The 26,244-nt window shown below is 42.8% G+C and overlaps 1 protein-coding gene across 1 annotated transcript in view; it reads left to right on the top strand.

The window, feature by feature from the left end:
* Window positions 1-26,244, top strand: part of LOC135536638 (xylosyltransferase 1-like) — a 124,987-nt gene that overhangs the window by 67,276 nt on the left and 31,467 nt on the right. Inside the window, exons 3-7 of the mRNA XM_064962909.1 lie at window positions 3,681-3,853; window positions 8,954-9,156; window positions 16,666-16,746; window positions 22,217-22,433; window positions 22,693-22,869. Coding sequence (XP_064818981.1) covers window positions 3,681-3,853; window positions 8,954-9,156; window positions 16,666-16,746; window positions 22,217-22,433; window positions 22,693-22,869 — 851 coding nt within the window. The remainder of the gene's footprint in view (window positions 1-3,680; window positions 3,854-8,953; window positions 9,157-16,665; window positions 16,747-22,216; window positions 22,434-22,692; window positions 22,870-26,244) is intronic.

Here is a 26,244-nt window from a genome sequence, read left to right as displayed (position 1 = left end):
GAGGGTTGGGCAGCCCTGCCCTAGACTCACCATCGTCATCCCACTCCAACTGACAGTTTGATCAAAGGAGACGGGGGAAATTGAAAAGGGCTTATTCCTGGTGGCGCTGTGTAACAACACGGACGGCTAAATTAAATCACCTTTTCACTCCCTCTGTCTGTTCTGTCGTCTGCCACAATGTTGTTCTCTCATCTCTCTCTCTCTCTCTCTCTCTCTCTCTCTCTCTCTCTCTCTCTCTCTCTCTCGCTCCATGTCTCAGATGCACCAATCTGAATTTGAGGCGCTAACCTTGTTAGCTCTCCCTCTCGCTCTCTCCCCATGTCTCAGTTGCACCAATCTGAATTTGAGGCACTAACCTTGTTAGCTACAAATTGTCCAATTTGATTTCATCGGTATTCTGTCCTTGAAGAGTTGGCTGGGTTAGCGCGTAGCCGTTAGCGCCGGCTCCATAGGATATGAGAGGGTATATATTAGCATTAGCAGAGCCTCTATATGCTAGCTGGGCTACTGTCTAATGTCTACATGATACTAACATCATTGGTTGATGTCAGTTGTCAGCCAATGACCTTGCATGTTCGGTCACCCCTAAATACGTAGCAGGTAACATCATTCGAGGCTTATTCACTTGTTTGCTGATTTAAAAAATAAAACCGCATTTCTGCATCTAGAACAAAGAACAAGATAGTTATACTCAGTCAGGTGAGACTTTAGTTGGATCCTGCGTTGGTACTGAGCAGATGTTGCATTAAAGATCTTTAATATTGGAAACTAAAAGGACATTTCTGCTCCTCTCCTCTTCCAACCTCTCGCATGACTGGTTGAGATGGACGGCCATGAGCTGCAGAAGTTACACAAGATGAAGGAGAGAGAGAGAGAGAGAGAGAATGAAATGATGGAGAGAGAGTGCTGATAGCAGATGAGGGAGAGGCAGTTTGAAAGATTGATGGTGATAGGAGAGAGGAAAAAGAGGGATGTGGCAGAGTCTGGAGTTTATAGACCTATCACGTCCCTGTAGGTGTAGAGACACACAACACATTGGCTCATTAGTTCAGCTAGCTAGCATATCACAAGCCTCAAAGTGCTTGGTGAAGCGCTCCGCCAATTAGTCTAGTGCCATGCTCGCCAGTGAACCTCCCGAGCTGCCTACCAATTACTGTTCAATCTGATACTGTGTGTCTGTGGTGGTGGTGGTGGGGGGGGGGGGGGGGGGGGAGTTTGATTCGTCTATCCTTGTGGGGAGCTAAAATTCCCAAAAGTCAACGGCTATTTTAAGGAGGACAATGGCTATTTTAATGTTAGTGGTTAGCTTTAGAGTAAGGGTTAAATTAGGAGTAGGGTAATGGGGTTAGTGGTTAGGTTTAGGGTTCGGGTTAAATTAAAAGTAGGGTACGGGGTTAGGTTTAGGGTTAGGGTTAAATTAGAAGTAGGGTTAGTGGTTAGGAGTAGGATAAGGGGTTAGTGGTTAGGGTTTAGGGCTAAATTAGAAGTAGGGTAAGGGGTTAGTGGTTATGGGTTAAGGTAAGGTATATGGTTAGGGTTAGATTTAGGGTTGGGGTTAGGGTTAGATTTAGTGTTAGGGTTAGATTTAGGGTTAGGGGTTAGGGTTAGATTTAGGGTTAGGGGTTAGGGTTAGATTTAGGGTTAGGGGTAAGGGTTAGATTTAGGGTTAGGGGTTAGGGTTAGATTTAGGGTTAGGGGTTAGGGTTAGATTTAGGGTTAGGGGTTAGGGTTAGATTTAGGGTTAGAGTTAGATTTAGGGTTAGGGGTTAGGGTTAGATTTAGGGTTAGGGGTTAGATTTAGGGTTAGGGTTAGATTTAGGGTTAGGGGTTAGGGTTAGATTTAGGGTTAGGCGTTAGGGGTTAGGGTTAGGAGTTAGGGTTAGGGGTTAGATTTAGGGTTAGGAGTTAGGGTTAGGGGTTAGGGTTAGATTTAGGGTTAGGGTTAGATTTAGGGTTAGGGTTAGATTTGGGGTTAGGGTTAGATTTAGGGTTAGGGGTTAGGGTTAGATTTAGGGTTAGGGTTAGATTTAGGGTTAGGGGTTAGGGTTAGGGGTTAGGGTTAGATTTAGGGTTAGGGTTAGATTTGGGGTTAGATTTGGGGTTAGGGGTTAGGGTAAGATTTAGGGTTAGGGTTAGATTTAGGGTTAGATTTAGGGTTAGGGTTAGATTTAGGGTTAGGGGTTAGATTTAGGGTTAGGGTTAGATTTAGGGTTAGGGGTAAGGGAAAATAGGATTTTGTATAGAAATACAAAACGTGTGTGTGTGTGCCACTCCAGAAACATTTTCACCCAACACTGTCAACTAGCTAACTACCCAACCAGCCAACCAAACATAGAAATATAATAACCAATCACAGATCCATTAACTTGAATGGGGAATACCCATTCTAGTAATTATAGTTATTTGCAACCAACCACATTCACATTCAATATCCCATAGTCACAGCCAGGCTTCATAGTAACACATACACAGACACACACACGCTCTGTCTTTCACACACACACATACTCACACTCACCTTTACAACCACATTCACATTCAATTCAAAACTCTATATTAATAGGCAGGATTCATAGTAACCAAACTATGAATAAAACGATAATTCTTGGGGAGGATTGGTTGATTGAGTGATGGACAGGAGGCATGGCCAATTGGAGTCACGGGAGCATGTATGTAGCCCCGCCCCTGTAGTTAGGCTTTAAATACAAGCAAGCAAAAGGTCCTGCCCTTCAATTGAGATAATTACAGGACAGCAGTAAGAGCCTAGCTTGTCCAGACACAGGGAAGAAAGAGCCAGAAGGGGAGGGGCACCTTGGGATCTTTTTACCCCTGGGACAGCATACCCTAAGGAGGTTGAAACACTTACCACGTCCCCCGCAACACAGAGGACCAGATTACTGCCATTATCTCCTGAACAACCTTGTCCTCTCTGTCGTCAACAAACATAACGTCTCAATGAAGCTCTGTGTCTCCTGTAACTCCATAGGCCCTGTGAACACAAAACAACCACCATATGTAATAATGGTGCTGGATTGTATTCCCCTAGTACTTATTTGCTGATGGAGAACACAATACAAGACCAAGAGAGAGGCTCTGAGCGGAAATCTTTTTTTTTTTTAAAGGCGTTTACTATTAGAATGAAAGAAACCACTATATGAATCCGTGTGGCTTTTTGAATGGTTTCTGGAGAGAGCTGGAATTGTTTGATTGTGTGGTTGTGAGTTGGAATAGTCATTGTCTACTTCCTTCCAAGTCTTATTCTGGGAGTGTGGTACAGAGCAATGATGACACACTATCAAGTGAACTCCACCCCAAACCCAAAGGAATGGTTCTAGGATTCCTATTCCTATCTTGTGGCCTTGCTGGTCATGGTTCAAATAACTCAATGGTCACATAGTGAATGAAACTCATCTCCTTGTGACATGCTTCTTCTTCTTCATAGTATGCACAGTAACAGCACAGTAACGTTGGAGTCACTGCGCCACATGTTCAGTACACCTTCCAGTGTAGGAAGTATAGACGATGAAACCTAATGTGTGTGTTACTATTCTGTCCACGTAAGGCAATTGTCAGCGTCTGGGAGGAAGACTCGTCAGAGAGTTCTACATACAGGTACATGTTTTATTCTCTGCATGAATGACTAACAACCTGTCTCTGTACGGTATCCTTGTGTTGTTCAGGTAAGGCCAATGCCAACGTGGCGTGGGAGGAGGACTCGTCAGAGGGCCCACCGTCGGCCCCCGTCAGGATAGCCTTCGTCCTGGTGGTCCACGGCAGAGCCTCACGACAGTTCCAGAGACTTTTCAAGGCCATCTACCACACCTCACACTACTACTATATACATATAGACCAGGTAAGACTATAGACTACCATCTACCACACCTCACACTACTACTATATACATATAGACCAGGTAAGACTATAGACTACCATCTACCACACCTCACACTACTACTATATACATATAGACCAGGTAAGACTATAGACTACCATCTACCACCTCACACTACTACTATATACATATAGACCAGGTAAGACTATAGACTACCACTACTCATATAGACCAGGTAAGACTATAGACTACACTATAGACTACCATCTACCACCTCACACTACTACTATATACATATAGACCAGGTAAGACTATAGACTACCATCTACCACCTCACACTACTACTATATACATATAGACCAGGTAAGACTATAGACTACCATCTACCACCTCACACTACTACTATATACATATAGACCAGGTAAGACTATAGACTACCATCTACCACACCTCACACTACTACTATATACATATAGACCAGGTAAGACTATAGACTACCATCTACCACACCTCACACTACTACTATATACATATAGACCAGGTAAGACTACCATCTACCACACCTCACACTACTACTATATACATATAGACACAAGACTGTAGACTACCATCTACCACACCTCACACTACTACTATATACATATAGACCAGGTAAGACTACCATACCACTACCATCACACTCACACTACTACTATATACATATAGACTATATACCATCATATAGACCAGGACCAAGACTATAGACTACCATCTACCACACCTCACACTACTACTATATACATATAGACCAGGTAAGACTGTAGACTACCATCTACCACACCTCACACTACTACTATATACATATAGACCAGGTAAGACTGTAGACTACCATCTACCACACCTCACACTACTACTATATACATATAGACCAGGTAAGACTATAGACTACCATCTACCACCTCACACTACTACTATATACATATAGACCAGGTAAGACTATAGACTACCATCTACCACACTCACACTACTACTATATACATATAGACCAGGTAAGACTATAGACTACCATCTACCACCTCACACTACTACTATATACATATAGACCAGGTAAGACTATAGACTACCATCTACCACCTCACACTACTACTATATACATATAGACCAGGTAAGACTATAGACTACCATCTACCACACTCACACTACTACTATATACATATAGACCAGGTAAGACTATAGACTACCATCTACCACCTCACACTACTACTATATACATATAGACCAGGTAAGACTACCATAGACTACTACTATATACACACTACCATCTACACTACTACTATATACATATAGACCAGGTAAGACTATAGACTACCATCTACCACCTCACACTACTACTATATACATATAGACCAGGTAAGACTATCTAGACTACCATCTACCACTACCATCTACCACCTCACACTACTACTATATACATATAGACCAGGTAAGACTATAGACTACCATCTACCACTACTATATACATATAGACCAGACTATAGACTACACTACTACTATATACATATAGACCAGGTAAGACTATAGACTACCATCTACCACCTCACACTACTACTATATACATATAGACCAGGTAAGACTATAGACTACCATCTACCATCTACCACCTCACACTACTACTATATACATATAGACCAGGTAAGACTATAGACTACCATCTACCACCTCACACTACTACACTAGACCAGGTACTATATACATATAGACTATATACATATAGACAGGTAAGACTATAGACTACCATCTACCACACTCACACTACTACTATATACATATAGACCAGGTAAGACTATAGACTACCATCTACCACCTCACACTACTACACACTACTACTATATACATATAGACCAGGTAAGACTATAGACTACCATCTACCACCTCACACTACTACTATATACATATAGACCAGGTAAGACTATAGACTACCATCTACCACACCTCACACTACTACTATATACATATAGACCAGGTAAGACTATAGACTACCATCTACCACCTCACACTACTACTATATACATATAGACCAGACTATAGACTACCATCTACCACCTCACACTACTACTATATACATATAGACCAGGTAAGACTATAGACTACCATCTACCACCTCACACTACTACTATATACATATAGACCAGGTAAGACTATAGACTACCATCTACCACCTCACACTACTACTATATACATATAGACCAGGTAAGACTATAGACTACCATCTACCACCGCTCTCACACTACTACTATATACATATAGACCAGGTAAGACTATAGACTACCATCTACCACCTCACACTACTACTATATACATATAGACCAGACTATAGACTACCATCTACCACTACCACCTCACACTACTACTATATACATATAAGACTATAGACTACCACTACTACTATATACATATAGACCAGTAAGACTATAGACTACCATCTATCACTACTACTATACATATAGACCAGGTAAGACTATAGACCATCTACCACCTCACACTACTACTATATACATATAGACCAGGTAAGACTATAGACTACCATCTACCACCTCACACTACTACTATATACATATAGACCAGGTAAGACTATAGACTACCATCTACCACCTCACACTACTACTATATACATATAGACCAGGTAAGACTATAGACTACCATCTACCACCTCACACTACTACTATATACATATAGACCAGGTAAGACCATAGACTACCATCTACCACCTCACACTACTACTATATACATATAGACCAGGTAAGACCATAGACTACCATCTACCACCTATAGACACACTACTACTATAAACATATAGACCAAGACTATAGACTACCATCTACCACCTCACACTACTACTATATATATACATATAGACCAGGTAAGACTTGTAGACTACCATCTACCACCTCTACACTACTACTATATAAATAGACCAGGTAAGACTATAGACTACCATCTACCACCTCACACTACTACTATATACATATAGACCAGGTAAGACTATAGACTACCATCTACCACCTCACACTACTACTATATACATATAGACCAGGTAAGACCTATCTAGACTACCATCTACCACCTATATACACACTACTACTATACACTACTACTATATACATATAGACAGACTATAGACTACCATCTACCACCTCACACTACTACTATATACATATAGACCAGGTAAGACCATAGACTACCATCTACTATATACACCTCACACTACTACTATATACTATATATATAGACCAGGTAAGACTATAGACTACCATCTACCACCTCACACTACTACTATATACATATAGACCAGAAGACTATAGACTACCATCTACCACCTCACACTACTACTATATACATATAGACCAGGTAAGACTATAGACTACCATCTACCACATATAGACTAAGACACACTACTACTATATACATATAGACCAGGTAAGACTATAGACTACCATCTACCACCTCACACTACTACTATATACATATAGACCAGGTAAGACTATAGACTACCATCTACCACTATAGACTACCATCACACTACTACTATATACATATAGACCAGGTAAGACTATAGACTACCATCTACCACCTCACACTACTACTATATACATATAGACCAGGTAAGACTATAGACTACCATCTACCACCTCACACTACTACTATATACATATAGACCAGGTACTATAGACTACCACCTCACACTACTACTATATACATATAGACTACTACCATCTACCACCTCACACTACTACTATATACATATAGACCAGACTATAGACTACCATCTACCACCTCACACTCCTACTATATACATATAGACCAGACTATAGACTACCATCTACCACACCTCACACAACTACTATAAACATATAGACCAGACTATAGACTACCATCTACCACCTCACACTACTACTATATACATATAGACCAGGTAAGACTATAGACTACCATCTACCACACCTCACACTACTACTATATACATATAGACCAGGTAAGACTATAGACTACCATCTACCACCTCACACTACTACTATATACATATAGACCAGGTAAGACTATAGACTACCATCTACCACACCTCACCCAACTACTATAAACATATAGACCAGACTATAGACTACCATCTACCACACCTCACACTACTACTATATACATATAGACCAGGTACGACTATAAATCAAAACAAATCACATTTATTTATAAAGCCCTTCGTACATCAGCTGATATCTCAAAGTGCTGTATAGAAACCCAGCCTAAAACCCCAAACAGCAAGCAATGCAGGTGTAGAAGGCTAGGAAAAACTCCCTAGAAAGGCCAAAACCTAGGAAGAAACCTAGAGAGGAACCAGGCTATGTGGGGTGGCCAGTACTCTTCTGGCTGTACCTGGTGGAGATTGTAAAAGAACATGGCCAAGATGTTCAAATATTCATAAATGACCAGCATGGTCAAATAATAATAATCACAGGCAGGACAGTTGAAACTGGAGCAGCAGCACGGCCAGGTGGACTAGGGACAGCAAGTAGTCATCATGCCAGGTAGTCCTGAGGCATGGTCCTAGGGCTCAGGTCCTCTGAGAGAGAGAAAGAGAGAGAATTAGAGAGAGCATACTCAAATTCACACAGGACACTGGATAGGACAGGAGAAGTACTCCAGATATAACAATAGACTAGGTTAGGTTTTTCGTCCTGTCCGGATCACCAATCATTCACGTGTATTTTTTGGTCTTGCCTATGGTGGCAGAACGTCAAGGACCAGCCCTGGAATCAAGTGTGCTAGATTGGGGTTGGAGTGAAAACCTACAGGACAGTAGCTATCAAGGAACAGGGTTGGAGAACCCTGGTCTATACCATTATCCTCTACATAGGATATTGTCTTAAACCAGGGGTGTCCAACTCATTCCATGGAGGGCCTAGTGTCTGCTGATTTTTGGATTTTCCTTTCAATTAAGATCTAAATAACCAGGCAAGGGGACTTCCTTACTAACCAGTGACCTTAATTCATCAATCATGTCCAAGGGTGTAGAAAAAACCTGCAGACACTTGGCCCTCCGTGGAATGAGTTTGAAACATTTTAAACTCTTCCTCTTCTCTCCCCCTCCAGCGCTCCAACTACCTTCACAGACAGGTGCAGGCGCTGGCCTCCCAGTACCCCAACGTGAGGGTGACACCCTGGAGGATGGCTACCATCTGGGGCGGTGCCAGCCTGCTCACCATGTACCTCCGCAGCATGGCAGACCTCATCACCATGACCGACTGGAGCTGGGACTTCTTCATCAACCTCAGCGCTGCAGACTACCCCATCAGGTGACTGGGGTGGAGGTGGCAGGGGGGTAGGGGGTGAGGGTTAGGATGGTGGGGGGTAGAGGCTAGCAGCATGTCAGACCTGATCACCATGACCGACTGGAGCTGGGACTTCTTCATTAACCTCATCGCTGCAGACGACCCCATCACATGACTTGGGTGGAGGGGTAAGGTTTTCAGATAGTTGACCTACCTAAGTATTCAGACCCCTTGACTTCCACATTTTGTTACGTTACAGCCTTATTCTAAAAATGATTACATTTTTCCCCTCCCCTCATTTTTTCCCCTACACACAATACCCCATAATGAAAAAGCAAAAACAGGTTTTTAGAAATTTTAGAAACTCCTGCATTGTCTTGGCTGTGTGCTTAGGGTCGTTGTCCTGTTGGAAGGTGAACCTTCGGCCCCAGTCTGAGGTCCTGAGCGCTCTGGAGCAGGTTTTCATGGATCTCTCTGTACTTTGCTCTGTTCATCTATTCCTTTGACATCATGTCTTGGTTTTTGCTCTGACATGCACTATCAACTGTGGGACCTTATATAGACAGGTGTGTGTCTTTCTAAATCATGTCCAATGAAGTTGTAGAAACATGTCAAGGATGATCAATGGAAACAGGATGCACCTGAGCTCAATATTTAGTCTCATAACAAAAGGTCTGAATACTTATGTAAATAAGGTATTTCTGTTTTTTATTTGTGATAAATTAGCAAAAATGTCTAAACCTGTTTTTATCTCGTCATTATGTGGTATTGTGTGTAGACTGATGCTGACATTTTTATTTATTTAATCCATTTTAGAATAGGGCTGTAATGTAACAAAATGTGGAAAAAGTCAAGGGGTCTGAATACTTTCCGAATGCTCTGTCTATGTTTAAGTACGGAAGTAGCAGCAGCTGTGTTGACAGCAAATTGGTTTTAATGGAACGTCTTGGTGTTGCAGGATGTTTTGGGCCACTTCTCCTTCGAAGCAGTCAAGCTGGTTAGGGTTGAGTGGCCAGGAGTCAGACAGAGAAGAAATACTACATCACATGTTCACGTCCCTGTGTGACCTGACACGAAAGGAATGGAACACTTTGAACACCAGTTTGGTCATGTTATGGATTTTAAAAAATATTCAGAGATTGATAGTCCTTTGTTGTGTAATTATAATTTACAGTTCAGACACACTTTAGAATGAGCCATTATGAAGACCAAAAGCCATCTGAATAACTACCAGACAGTAGACACACAGCTATATAACCCCATAGGCCCTCAGGGAATCCATACTGTCACATTCACTGTACAACCACTGCAGACTTACAACAAAGACCCGAGCTAAGCAACTTAAATAGATCAATCACAGTCGATCTCCGGTTCTTCTTAAGGTGATTACACATTTGTTCCCCCCAAATTCCAATCCCTCTCCTGGCTTACTTACTCAGTTGAATAGGTTACATGATTGCATGTTAATTGCCCCGAGGTCAATATATGTATTGACTTCCCAACAGGTGGGGTGTGTGTGTGTGTGTGTGTGTGTGTGTGTGTGTGTGTGTGTGTGTGTGTGTGTGTGTGTGTGTGTGTGTGTGTGTGTGTGTGTGTGTGTGTGTGTGTGTGTGTGTGTGTGTGTGTGTGTGTGTGTGTGTGTGTGCGTGTGTGCGTGTGTGTGTGTGTGTGTGTGCGTGAGTGTGAGTGTGTGGCACCGCCCCAGATGGTAGCCAGGTGGTTGGGAGGGAGGCCAGGGCCTGCACCTGTCTGTGGAGGTAGTTGGAATGCTGGAGGGCAAGAGAAGAAGAAGCGTTTAAAACTCATTCCACCGAGGAACGAGTGTCACACATACACACCATTGTGAACCTCAAGGTCATTAGTCTCTCATAGACTTCGAACACATACTTTCCCCAGATGGCCACCAGTTGCTGTAATCACCACTGTGAAAAAGGAAACTGGACCTTGTGTGTCCAACACTTGGAGCTAAGATGGAAGGTATAAAGAAAGAGGTGGTTGCCCTGTGTTGTTTTGTAGTCCAACACGTGTGGTTGGTTAATATACACGGTTTGTATACACAGGCTCAGGAGACACCCCTGTTTGTGTTCACCTTGTCAGGGAAATGTTCAGGGAAATATTTATGTTTCTGAAAGAGCTTACTTTTAGTCTGTTGCCATGTAGATATGTGCTTGTCGTAGATATTATGGGATAGTGTGCGAACGGTGAGAATAGTTCTGATTTCGATGCTCGATCATAAAAGTGACCGTGTCTGTCTGTCTGTCTATGGGCGCTCAAGTGTGTGTGTGTGCGTGCGTGTGTGTGCGTGCGTTTGCGCGCATAATGCCTTGTGTATGCCTGTGTTTGCATAATGTGCGTGTATGCTTGCGTCTGCCACTGTGTGAGTGGAAGTGTTTGTGGTGTGCTGATGAGCCGTTTCTTTCCTCCTGTCGGTCTCCTCTTCTTCTCTTCATTTGCATGGCGGTGATGTGGTGGAGGAAAGGGCTGACACTGGAGGTTTTTATAGGCCCATCAGGAGAGAGATGGAGGGAGAGGGAGTGATAGAAGAGACAGAAGAGAAGGGGGAAAGAGAGGGGTTACATGTTGGCGTAGCAGACAGTAATATCTTTGCTTAGCAAGTGCTTTTTTTGGACCACTTCTTGGATTTGACTCAAGTTTCCTCATTTAGACCCTATTTACATACATTAACCCACAACACTCTGGTCATCAATGCACTCCCTCAATCCACTCCTGCTCACCTACAAGGCCGTACAGTGATACAATCAAAAATAAGAACACTCTGTGACAGATTACACTTGCCTTGGACAGCCCTCTTCAATTCAGTTCAATTCAACTGTCAAGTGAGTGTAGAATGAAGCCAACCAGTCTATGCTACAGTCATAGTACCTCTAAAAGAAAAACCAGGCTATGACTCACCCTATGGTCATCTTCTCCACTGATACTGTGTAAGGAATGAAGGGACAATCCCTACAATATGCTACAGCCATAGAGCACCAATGCTATAAGGAGTGCAGGGTTAGCCCTGGTCTGCTGCTATGTTGGAATCAGTGTGTCTGTATAGGCTGAAGGCTGTAGGAGAGAAACAGGCATTATTCCCTGTCTAATTCTCTTATAATGTCCTCCCATCCGCATGGATGAGCCCGAAAGGCCCAGCCCAAATACCCTCTCCCCCTCGCCCTAGTAGTGGTGTCTGTGTGTCTGCCCGGGGGGCTGGTAATGGAGGGATGGAGGAGGGAGGGATAAGTCACATGGTTGTTTTGTCCGAGAGTGAGGATCTCTTTCCAGGCTTTTCTCTTCAAGACAGGCTGTGTTGTCTTGCTTGTATCCTCTTTTCTAACCCCCATGTTTAAATGGAACCTTTATTTAACTAGGCAGGTCAGTTGCAAGCCAATTGTGCTTCGCCCTATGGGACTCCCAATCACGGCCGGTTGTGATACAGCCTGGAATCGAAACCGGATGTCTGTAATGACGCCTCTACCACTGAAATGCAGTGTCTTAGAATGTTGCGCCACTCGGGAGGCCTTTACCAAAGACTGTCCAGCTGCTCTACTAAAGACTAACCAGCTGCTTTACTAAAGACTATCCAGCTGCTTTACTAAAGACTATCCAGCTGGTCTACTAAGACTATACAGCTGCTTTACTAAAGAATATTTAACTTTTTTACTAAAGCATATTCAGCTGCTTTAGTAAATAATATATAACTTCTTTACTAAAGAATATCCAGCCGCTTTACTAAATAATAGATCACTTCTTTACTAAAAACTATCCAGTGGCTTTACTAAAGACTATCCAGCCGCTGTACTAAATACTATCCGGCTGCTTTACTAAACAATATATAACTGCTTTACTAAAGACTATCCAGCTGCTTTACTAAAGACTATCCAGCTGCTTTACGAAAGACTATCCATCTGCTTTACTAAAGATCATCCAGCTGCATTACTAAATAATATACAGCTGCTTAAATAAAGACTATCCAGCTGCTATACTAAATATTATCCAGCTGTTTTACTGAAGACTATCCAGCTGCTTTACTAAAGACTACAGCTGCTTTACTAAAGACTATCCAGCTGCTTTACTAAAGACTACAGCTGTTTTACTAAAGACTATCCAGCTGCTTTACTAAAGACTACAGCTGCTTTACTAAAGACTATCCAGCTGCTTTACTAAAGACTATCCAGCTGTTTTATTAAAGACTACCCAGCTGCTTTACTAAAGACTATCCAGCTGCTTTACTAAAGACTATCCAGCTGCTGTACTAAATATATACGTCTGCTTAACTAAATAATATTTAACTGCTTTACTAAAGACTATCCAGCTGCTTTACTAAAGACTATCCAGCTGCTTTACTAAAGACTATCCAGCTGCTTTACTAAAGACTATCCAGCTGCTGTACTAAATATATACGTCTGCTTAACTAAATAATATATAACTGCTTTACTAAAGACTATCCAGCTGCTTTACTAAAGACTATCCAGCTGCTGTACTAAATATATACGTCTGCTTAACTAAATAATATATAACTGCTTTACTAAAGACTATCCAGCTGCTTTACTAAAGACTATCCAGCTGCTTTACGAAAGACTATCCATCTGCTTTAGTAAAGAATATCCAGCTGCATTACTAAATAATATACAGCTGCTTAAATAAAGACTATCCATCTGCTATACTAAATATTATCCAACTGCTTTACTAAAGACTATCCAGCTGCTAAACTAAAGACTATCCAGCTGCTATACTAAAGACTATCCAGCAGCTTTACTAAAGACTATCCAGCTGTTGTACAAAAGACTATCCAGCTGCTTTACTAAAGACTATCCAGCTGCTAAACTAAAGACTATCCAGCTGCTATACTAAAGACTATCCAGCAGCTTTACTAAAGACTATCCAGCTGTTGTACAAAAGACTATCCAGCTGCTTTACTAAAGACTATCCAGCTGCTTTACTGAAGACTATCCAGCTGCTTTACGAAAGACTATCCAGTTGCTTTTCGAAAGACTTTCCATCTGCTTTACTAAGTAATATACAGCTGCTTCACTAAAGACCACAGCTGCTTTACTAAAGACTATACAGCTGCGTTACGAAAGACTATACAGCTGTTTTACTATAGACTATACAGCTGTTTTACTAAAGGCTATCCAGCTGATTTACTAAAGATTATCCGTCTGTTTATCTAAAGACTATCCAGCTGATTTATGAACCGTATACATGTTGACAAGAATCTCTATAGGTATGTAGTATAGACTCTCTCTTGCCCTCTTTTAGTCAGTTGTAAGTTGTAACCCACCAAAAAGCATATGCATAACTTTGATTCAGAAATAACTTGTGATATGGACTTGTCAACTATTCAAGTGTGGTAAGAGCACAATAGTACAGTATAGTACAGTACATTACTGTATACTACAGTATAGTACATTACAGAATAGTACAGTACATTACAGTATAGTACAGTACAGTATAGTACATTACAGTATATTACAGTATAGTACAGTACAGTATAGTACAGTACATTACAGTATAGTACAGTACAGTATAGTACAGTACATTACAGTATAGTACAGTATAGTACAGTACAGTATATTACAGTATAGTACATTACGGTATAGTACATTACAGTATAGTACAGTACAGTATAGTACAGTACAGTATAGTACAGTATAGTACATTACGGTATAGTACATTACGGTATAGTACAGTACAGTATATTACAGTACAGTATATTACAGTATAGTACAGTACAGTACATTACAGTATAGTACAGTACAGTATAGTACAGTATAGTACAGTACAAAACAGTATAGTACAGTACATTACAGTATATTACTGTATAGGTACCATACAGTATAGTACAGTACATTACAGTATAGTACAGTACAGTATAGTACAGTACAGTATATTACAGTATAGTACAGTATAGTACAGTACATTACAGTATAGTACAGTACATTACAGTATATTACTGTATAGGTACCATACAGTATAGTACAGTACAGTATATTACAGTATAGTACAGTACATTACAGTATAGTACAGTACAGTACAGTATATTACAGTATAGTACAGTATAGTACAGTACAGTACATTACAGTATAGTACAGTACATTACAGTATATTACTGTATAGGTACCATACAGTATAGTACAGTACATTACAGTATAATACAGTACATTACAGTATATTACTGCATAGTACAGTATAGGTACAGTATAGCTACAGTATAGTACAGTACATTACAGTATAGTAAAGCATATTACAGTGTAGTATAGGTACAGTATATTACAGTATAGTACAGTATAGTACATTACATTAGAGTATATTACTGTATAGTACAGTATAGCTACAGTATTGTACAGTACATTACAGTATAGTCCAGTATATTACAGTATAGTACATTATAGTACAGTACATGCACAGTATAGTACAGTATAGTAAAGTATATTTGGCTAAGAGTGTGCAATTAGGGCATATGCCAACAGGGTAGCAGGGTGTTTTTATGATGGTGTTTTAAGGGTGACTGCAAGGCTGTGATATGGGCTTGGCTGGTAATTCTGTGGTACTGGCTATGGTCGCAGTGTGTGTGAATGCCATCCAGCCAGACATATAGTGACAGAGAGACAGAGACTGCACCCTGGGGGCAGACAGTCAGTCAGCAAACCAGCCAGACCCACTGGACAGACTGTGTGACCACTCAGGCACAATGACACAACTCTGGCAAATCTATGCTGTGACCTGGATTTCCCCCGCTGTGCTATGCTCTGTGTGTGTTGTCTGTGTTTGTGTGCGTGTGTGCGTGCGTGTGTTCTGCTACACAACATCAGTGTGTGTGTGTGTGCGTGCGTGTGTGTTCCACTACATCTACTAAGTAAAGCCTTGGGGCTGTGAAATTGCTCCTTCATCAGTAAATGGCATTAATATGCATCCCTTCAGCCTGCGCTAGCCCAGCTTTGTTAGGAGAGTTTAGGCTCTTCTAGAAAGGAAAACTGAGCTGTCATCTAAAGGCCCAGACAGCCTCCCCCTGCCCTGCTTTACACCCTGCAGACATCTGTGTTGTTGAGAATACCTTTGACTGTGGCAATGATGGCTTGCACTGCAGAGGAGAAGCTTTTAGCCTGGCTGAGCCAACTGTTAAATGGATGTTATGTTTACTGTCTTTGTACTTAGGGTTAGTCGTTTTCCTGACCAACTGTCCTGGAAAGCCCTGGGCCCTGATCATAGTGGATAGTTAAATAATACATGATCAAATGTTCCGTTAAAGCAATAGTTCAGTGAGAGTCCATGAAAATAGCTGGCATACTTAGGATTTTATAGAGAACTATCCCTTTAACAACTATCCCTTTGTATCCTTGACAACCCTTGAAAAGTGATGACAGGGAAAAGCTGTTGTATTGCCCTATTATATGGCATATGGTTTCTACCTCTCTCTCTTTGATTGGTTGGTAATTAATGGTAATTTATGGTAATTGGTAATTGATCTTCCTTGGCTGTCGTTTCCACTGATTGGTTGGTTTCTAATAATCTCTTCCTGGTTGTCGTTAACAGAACCAACAGCCAGCTGGTGGCCTTCCTGTCCAAGTACAGAGACATGAACTTCATCAAGTCCCACGGCAGAGACAACGCCAGGTGAGATCTAACAAGCACACGCATTGATAAATACATACAGGTGCACACACACACACACACACTAGCATGATACAGACACGTTTAAACATGTTCACTAATTCTTATTCTCATTCTCACACACCAGTGGTGGTCGGTGCCGTTTAAGATGAGGGAGAACAAACATTTTTATGAGCATGGCCTTATTTCTATTACAGCACATTGGATGACTGTCATTTATATTCCATTCACCCAGTTCAATTTAACAGGTTTATGTTACTAAAAGGTTACTATTTTTCTTTATTTTTACTATTTTCTATATTGTAGAATAATAGTGAAGACATCAAAACTATGAAATAACACATATGGAATCATGTAGTAACCAAAACAGTGTTAAACAAATCAAAATATATTTTATATTTGAGATTCTTCAAGTAGCCACCCTTTGATTTGGAGACAGCTTTGCACACTCTTGGAGAGTGAGGGACAGGTCGAGGGAGAAATTTGAGTAATCAAGGCGACAGACAGTGACACATTCAATACCGCCTTGCACATTCTTGCCTGCATCTAGCTGATCTAGTGTGTAATCATTAGTCCAATGGTTGCAAACAAGATTTTCTATTGGAGAAATTCAGGTAACATTTTTCAACAGATCACTTCCTTCTCATATCTACATGCTCTCCTCCTCTCACCTGTTCCCTTCGCTTGTGGATTTCAGTGCAACACACATCAGCTGGTAGAGACCAGGCGGAAAAACCTTTCCAAGCCAAACCTTCATATCATAACCGTTACACACAGCCTACATTGTTGTCACCATTTTAGCTAACGTCATAACGAAGTCAACATAGCTACTAGAACTAACGCGTTAGTAAACCCGCTACAATCATGCAGTACAGTATACAGTCAGCAAACAGTTTAGCAGTTACACCGGCAGCCCCGGTGGCAATAAATGAATCAAACCAAAAGCTTACCTTGACTGTCAGAGTGTGCGTAACTGGTCGAAGGAAGTCAGGTGCAGGAGAGCAGAGATGAGTGAACAGGCACACTTTATTCAGGCAGAGGAAAACATCCCGACGCAACTACGTCACAACACTCCGGCCCAAGGGAAAAAACGAATGCGCACAAATTACACAAAATGGTACAAAATACAAAACCACAGGTTACAACCATACCCGGCGCAAAACCAGCCTGAAGTGTCACACACTAAACGAAACGAACAATACCACACACAGACATGGGAGGAACAGAGGAAAAACAAGACAAAAACAAGACAAAACAAATGGAAATTAAAGGTGGAGCGGCGATGGCTAGAAGACCGGTGACGTCGACCGTCGAACGCCACCCGGACGAGGAGAGGGACCGACTTTGGCGGGAGTCGTGACATTGACTTTGAAAAGTTCCAGTGCTGGCTAGCCATAGCCAGCTGGCTAACATGACATTTTACACTGCATTTTATGCACTGCAGTGCTGGCTAGCTGTAGCCTATACATTTAGTACTAGATTCATTCTCTGGTCCTCTAAATGAGTGGACAACATATCAGTTCATGCTGCAAGAGCTCTGATAAGTTGGAGGACGTCCTCCGGAAGTTGTCATAAGTAATGTGTCTATAAAATGGGGTGAAAACCATGAGCTTCCTAGGTTTTGTATTGAAATCAATGTACCAAGAGGAGGACGGAAGCTAGCTGTCCTCTGGCTACACCATGGTGCTGTCCTACAGAGTGCTGTTGAGGCTACTGTAAACCTTCATTGCAATACAGTGTGTTTTAATAAATTATTTGGTGACGTGAATATATTAAGTATAGTTTATCTTTAAAGGATCACTTTTAATATTTCACTATTTAAAAAATGAAATTCACTGAGGAGGATGTCCCCCCTTTCCTCCTCTGAGGAGCCTCCACTGTCACACACACACACACACACACACCCTCCTTGCCCCAGCTCGGTGACTGAGTCATAATCCAATTAGGCTCCATCTGTAGCTTTATTAATTAACCTTCCCTTGTTGCCGTTGCGAGGTGCTGCCTGCCAGCCCTGCCCCTGCCCCGCTCCATGCCCTATCACGCTACTAAATTACATGCCAATCACTGGTACACACACACACGCACACTGACACCAATCACAATCTGGCTGCCTGTCGTGCTCTGTCATGGTGTGTGTCTGTGTGTGTGTGTGTGTGTGTGTGTGTGTGTGTGTGTGTGTGTGTGTGTGTGTGTGTGTGTGTGTGTGTGTGTGTGTGTGTGTGTGTGTGTGTGTGTGTGTGTGTGTGTGTGTGTGTGTGTGTGTGTGTGTGTGTGCGTGTGTGTGCGTGTGTCTGTGTGCCAGGAGTTAGACAGGCTTGACTGAATAAAACCACTACTGGCATGAGATGAGGATGGATAGTGGATTAATTAAGGTTGTTCCTATATACAGTGGCAAGAAAAAGTATGTGAACTCTTATCTGGATTTCTGCATAAATTGGTCATAAAATTTGATCTGATCTTCATCTAGGTCACAACAATAGACAAACACAGTCTGCTTAAACTAATAACCCACAAACAATTATATGTTTTCATGTCTTTATTGAACACACCGTGTAAACATTCACAGTGCAGGGTGGAAAAAGTATGTGAACCCTTGGATTTAGTAACTAGTTGACCCTCCTTTGGCAGCAATAATCTCAAACAAACTTTTTTCTGTAGTTTCGGATCAGACCTGCACAACGGTCAGGAGGAATTTTGGACCATTCCTCTTTGCACAACTGTTTCAGTTCAGCAATATTCTTGGGGATGTCTGGTGTAAACTGCTCTCTTGAGGTCATGCCACAGCATCTCAATCGGGTTGAGGTCAGGACTCTGACTGGGCCACTCCAGAAGGCTTATGTTCTTCTGTTGAAACCCTTCTGTTGTTGATTTACTTCTGTGTTTTGAGTCGTTGTCCTGTTGCATCACCCAACTTCTGTTGAGCTTCAATTGGCGGGCAGACAGCCTAACATTCTCCTGCAAAATGTCTTGATAAACTTGGGAATTCATTTTTCCGTCGATGATAGTCAGCTGTCCAGGCCCTGAGGCAGCAAAGCAGCCCCAAACCATGATGCTCCCTCCACCATACTTTACAGTTGGGATGAGGTTTTGATGTTGGTGTGCTGTGCATTTTTCCCTCCACACATAGTGTTGTGTGTTCCTTCCAAACAACTCAACTGTAGTTTCATCTGTCCACAGAATATTTAGCCTGTGGAACATCCAGGTGCACATTTGCAAACTTCAGACGTTTAGCAGTGTTTTCTTTGGACAGCAGTGGCTTCTTCCCTGGTGTCCTCCCATGAACACTATTCTAGTTTAGTGTTTTATGTATCGTAGACTCGTCAACAGAGATGTTAGCATGTTCCAGAGATTTCTGTAAGTCTTAAGCTGACACTCTTGGATTCTGCTTAACCTCATTGAGCATTCTGCTCTGTGCTCTTGTAGTCATCTTTGCAGGATGGACACTCCTAGGGAGAGTAGCAACAGTGCAGAACTTTCTCCATTTATAGACAGTTTGTCTTACCGTGGACTGATGAACATCAAGGGTTTTAGAGATACTTTTGTAACCCTTTCCAGCGTTATGCAAGTCAACAACTATTCATATTAGGTCTTCTGAGATCTCTTTGGTTCGAGGCATGGTTGACATCAGGCAATGCTTCTTGTGAATAGCAAACTCAAATTTTGCGAGTGTTTTTTATAGGGAAAGGCAGCTCTAACCAACATCTCTAATCTCGTCTCATTGATTGGACTCCAGGTTAGCGGACTCCTGACTCCAATTATCTTTTGGGGAAGTCATTAGCCTATGGGGTTCACATACTTTTTCCAACCTACACTGTGTATGTTTAAATTATGTATTCAATATAGACAAGAAAAATACAATAATTGGTGTGTTATTAGTTTAAGCACGCTATGTGTGTCTATTGTTGTGACTTAGATGAAGATCAGATCAAATGTGATGACCCAATTTATGCAAAAATCCAGATAATTCCATACTTTTTCTTCCCACACTTTTCCTTCCCACTGTAGCTGTTTCTATAGGAATCAGATGGTGGTGTATACAGGTTCTACAAGTGTGTTTCTGTGGTGGATAGCAGCTGGCTTTAAGACCTTCAAGGACTTAGGGAAACAGTCTGTTTGACCTGAACTTGACACCTACTGCAACACTTGGTGCTTCACATGAGTCACATGTTGTTAGTGTGTGAGGGAAACATGTATAGGATGTTATTCTCTCCCTATGATCTCTCAAAGCTACTAGCAGGGTATACTGAGTGTATACCGCGAAGGGAAATTGGTGAACATCGAACATACAATCATTTTTTCCAAGCAGAACATGTAGTAACCACGAGGGTATATGGAACTTTGTTTGTAAATGTTGATAAACATGTCAACGCAGAGATGTTTTGTTCAGTTTGTATGCATTTCTGTAAACAGCAGCAGTGAGAGATTCTAAAATAATTCCCAGTCTCTGGAAAGAGAGGTTCCTCAAGAGAACATCTGGTTAAATAAAGGACAAATTAAACAAAAAGAAGTGTATATGGTTGAGTGTAACATAAGTTTATAGAAGTCAAATCAAGTTAGTGGTTTTGTGTAAAAGAAACCAACTTAACCATGTTTGTGTGGTTGTGTGTTTGTGGTCGCTATAGGTTTAACCATGTTTGTGTGGTTGTGAGTTTGTGGTCGCTATAGGTTTAACCATGTTTGTGTGGTTGTGTGTTTGTGGTCGCTATAGGTTTAACCATGTTTGTGTGGTTGTGTGTTTGTGGTCGCTATAGGTTTAACCATGTTTGTGTGGTTGTGTGTATGTGGTCGCTATAGGTTTAACCATGTTTGTGTGGTTGTGTGTTTGTGGTCGCTATAGGTTTAACCATGTTTGTGTGGTTGTATGTTTGTGGTCGCTATAGGTTTAACCATGTTTGTGTGGTTGTGTGTTTGTGGTCGCTATAGGTTTAACCATGTTTGTGTGGTTGTGTGTTTGTGGTCGCTATAGGTTTAACCATGTTTGTGTGGTTGTATGTTTGTGGTCGCTATAGGTTTAACCATGTTTGTGTGGTTGTGTGTTTGTGGTCGCTATAGGTTTAACCATGTTTGTGTGGTTGTGTGTTTGTGGTCGCTATAGATTTAACCATGTTTGTGTGGTTGTGTGCTTGTGGTCGCTATAGGTTTAACCATGTTTGTGTGGTTGTGTGTTTGTGGTCGCTATAGGTTTAACCATGTTTGTGTGGTTGTGTGTTTGTGGTCGCTATAGGTTTAACCATGTTTGTTTGGTTGTGTGTTTGTGGTCGCTATAGGTTTAACCATGTTAGTGTGGTTGTGTGTTTGTGGTCGCTATAGGTTTAACCATGTTAGTGTGGTTGTGTGTTTGTGGTCGCTCTAGGTTTAACCATGTTAGTGTGGTTGTGTGTTTGTGGTCGCTATAGGTTTAACCATGTTAGTGTGGTTGTGTGTTTGTGGTCGCTCTAGGTTTAACCATGGTCGTGTGTTTTTGGTCAACCAGGTTTATCCGCAAACAAGGTCTGGACCGACTTTTCTTTGAGTGCGACACCCACATGTGGCGACTTGGCGACCGCAAAATCCCAGAAGGCATTTCTGTGGACGGCGGTTCTGATTGGTTCCTGCTCAATCGTCCGTTCGTGGAGTACGTTATAAACTCCCAAGACGACCTGGTCACCAACATGAAGCGCTTCTATACCTACACACTGCTGCCCGCCGAGGTAAGACCACAGTATGCACACAAAAACACACACGCACAAACAACTATATACTTCTGCTTGCTGAGGTAAACACACACACCTAGACACAGCAGTCCTAAGGACACTCACTACGTAAGGGCTTGGAGCAGATGGTTTGAGGAACAGGAGATGTTTGTGGTTAAGTGTTCCAGGTGTCCACGTCATCCTTCATTCTCCTCTCCTCCGCCTACACTACACTTCACCCACCCACTCTCTCTTTTCTTTTCTTCTCTCTCCTCAGTCGTTCTTCCATACGGTGCTGGAGAACAGTGCTCACTGTGAGAGCATGGTGGACAACAACCTGCGCATCACAAACTGGAACAGGAAGCTGGGCTGTAAGTGTCAGTACAAACACATAGTGGACTGGTGCGGCTGCTCCCCCAATGACTTTAAACCTGCCGACTTCCACCGCTTCCAGGTGAGACATGGTATACACACACACACACACAAATTTTTCTCTCTCTTTCTCAAACACACACACTTGAATACATCCAAAGTCATAGTGCTGACCGAACTAGTCTCTATGCCAGCTTGCTGCCCTCTGCCTAGTCTACTGTCTGACCCTGTTGGCTGCCAACCCTAATGCCAACCCTGACTCTGGCTCTCTGGCTCTCCCTTGGAATTCTGGCAAGACTGGAGCACACTGACAGTATTATTACAGTATAAAATGCCTAGGAACAGTGTGTGTGTGTGTGTGTGTGTGTGTGTGTGTGTGTGTGTGTGTGTGTGTGTGTGTGTGTGTGTGTGTGCGTGTGCGTGTGCGTGCGCGTGCGCGTGCGCGTGCGCGTGCGTGCTCGTGTGTGCGCGTGCGTGTGTGTGTGTGTGTGATTCATTACAGTATACAAAACACACTGGGCACAGTGCTGACCTCCTACCAGTCAGTCCACTGTATTAATAGGACTTAATTAATAACCCATCGAGTGTGGGTTTTCCACGCTCAGTAGGCTCTAGTATAGACTGACAGAGAGGCTATATTTAGGCTAGAAGCTGCTCATGATTCAGAATTGACTGAGGAGGACTGTGTAGTGTCTAGTACTGGACACGTATCTAGTTCTATCTGTGGTGTAGGAGTGGGTGTCTAGTGTCCCTACTAATGGTGATGTGTGGAGGAGTCCTCTTAATAAGTCTGCGGGGGTGTTGTGTTGCTTCGGTGGAGAAACGGACAGATCTGTGAGAAGGAGAAAGAAAGGAGGAGAGAAAGACCGGGCGGAGGAGATGAGGTGGAGAAGGTCTCCCGTGTTACAGACAACAGAGAGAACCTTTCATAACTAGACTCTGGACCTCGACCGACATCTTTCCACCCTCTGATTTCTCTCACCTGATGAACTGTACCTGTGAAAGTTGGGTTAATAAATCGCGTGAGGGGGCGTGAGAACCACCGCCAAGTTCCACAGTTGCTGCCCTGGTGTGAGAATGCCACCGGTTGCCAGATAAGCAACGGGTTGCCAGGTCTGGGCCCTATGGGCCGTCATTATCTCTCACACTAGGAATTTACAGCAAGGTGCGCAGTGCGGGAGGAGATGAGGGTAAATAGTTTCCCCTCCCTGTCTGAGGTGTATGGAACTGAAAGGACTGGCTGTGTGTCTGCCAAGCAGTGGAGGCTGCTGAGAGAGTTCTCATGAGCTACTGTCAACCACAGCAAGAAGCAAGGGATGGAGATATAGAGGAAGAGAGGAAAATGAGGGAAAGAGGGAGATTGAGGGAGCAGGGCAACATGTTCATGAGCTACTGTCAACCATTGGCCGCATCAGCATGAAGCAGGCGATGGGGAAAGAGGGATATAGATGAAGAGTGTGTGTGAGAGAGATGGAGAGAGACAAGAAAAAAGAGAGAGGGATGGAGAGAGAGAGGAAGAGAGAGGGATAGAGAGAGAGATGAAGAGAGAAGGGTGGAGAGAGGGGTGGAGAGAGAGATGAAGAGAGAGGGATGGAGAGAGAGGGGTGGAGAGAGAGGGATGGAGAGAGAGATGGAGAGCGAGATGAAGAGAGGGATGGAGAGAAAGATGAAGAGAGGGATGGAGAGAGAGATGAAGAGAGAGGGATAGAGAGAGATGAAGAGAGAAGGATGGAGAGAGAGGGATGGAGAGATAGATGAAGAGAGAGGGGTGGAGAGAGAGGGATGGAGAGATAGATGAAGAGAGAGGGGTGGAGAGAGAGGGATGGAGAGAGAGGGATGGAGAGATAGATGAATAGAGAGGGGTGGAGAGAGGGGTGGAGAGAGAGATGAAGAGAGGGATGGAGAGAAAGATGAAGAGAGGGATGGAGAGAGAGATGAAGAGAGAGGGATAGAGAGAGATGAAGAGAGAGGGATGGAGAGATAGATGAAGAGAGAGGGGTGGAGAGAGAGGGATGGAGAGATAGATGAAGAGAGAGGGGTGGAGAGAGAGGGATGGAGAGAGAGGGATGGAGAGAGAGGGGTGGAGAGAGAGGGATGGAGAGAGAGGGATGGAGAGAGAGGGATGGAGGGATGGAGAGAGAGGGATGGAGGGATGGAGAGAGAGGGATGGAGAGAGAGGGATGGAGAGAGAGGGGTGGAGAGAGAGGGATGGAGAGAGAGGGATGGAGAGAGAGGGATGGAGGGATGGAGAGAGAGGGATGGAGAGAGAGGGATGGAGAGAGAGGGGTGGAGAGAGAGGGATGGAGAGAGGGATGGAGAGAGAGGGATGGAGAGAGAGCGGTGGAGAGAGAGGGATGGAGAGAGGGATGGAGAGAGAGATGGAGAGAGAGAGGGATGGAGAGAGAGGGATGGAGAGAGAGGGATGGAGAGAGAGGGATGGAGGGATGGAGAGAGAGAGGGATGGAGAGAGAGGGATGGAGGGATGGAGAGAGAGATGGAGGGACTGAGAGAGGGACACGGAGGGGCAGAGATGCAGACGTAGAGAGAGACAGAGACAGAGACAAACGGAGAGAGAGAATACTATTAATCATATCCTCCACCCTTCATCCATCCACATCATCCTAACACCCCATTCACACTGTGTTTTCCACAAGCACATGGAGTTGCCAGCCAAATAGACAAAGTACCCAGACACGCTCCCCAGGGCTGGGGGGGTTGTTAAGATTATGTTTTTTTTTGCCGAACAAGCTCTATTTTTGGTGGACTCTGGTACATTCTAATGCTAGATTGTATTTTCAACCAGCAACTGTCAGGAAATAACACTGATATAAATAACATAGAATCATTTTGCCTTCACTGAGCCTTTAAAGAATCCTGCAAGAGTCTGCTGACTTCCACAGGCTTCCAGCTTCCTTTTAAGAGGCACTTTTAAGCGGCATTTCCTCAGCTGTCTGTAGTACAGGTATTATTGAAGAATGAAGCAGGTGATAAACATGGGCTTTACTACACAGGAAGCAGCAGTTGACTACTCCACTGTCAACACTTTGATTCAATCAATAGAACTGTACATCTAACTGATACTGTACATCTAATCATTGTGAGAAGACCATATCAAAATACCATATAGAAAATACTATTTAAAAATAGCATATGTATCAATATCTTTTAAAACGATTCAATCCGTTTTCTTTTATCATATTTTGGACCAGTGTGAGACTCTCTCTCTCTCCACTAACCTACCTATTGTTCCTGTACGTACTGCGAGACCATTCTATCCAGGCGCCACCAACCTGTCGTGTAAAGACATTTGACTGCAACCACAGAACACACAACACCCAAGTACCCGAGAGGCGGGGCAGACAGCAGACTGTCAAACCAGCGGGGTTTCCCTGTCATCGCTCACTAACTGACAGGCGCCTGTCCTATCAGTAGATGGCTAGAGGATGCATATCGTTCA

This window comes from Oncorhynchus masou, chromosome 5 (genome assembly GCF_036934945.1).
Source record: "Oncorhynchus masou masou isolate Uvic2021 chromosome 5, UVic_Omas_1.1, whole genome shotgun sequence".
Lineage (NCBI taxonomy): Eukaryota > Metazoa > Chordata > Actinopteri > Salmoniformes > Salmonidae > Oncorhynchus > Oncorhynchus masou.
Note: the sequence above shows the minus strand (reverse complement) of the source record. Positions and strands in the feature narration are given on the sequence as shown.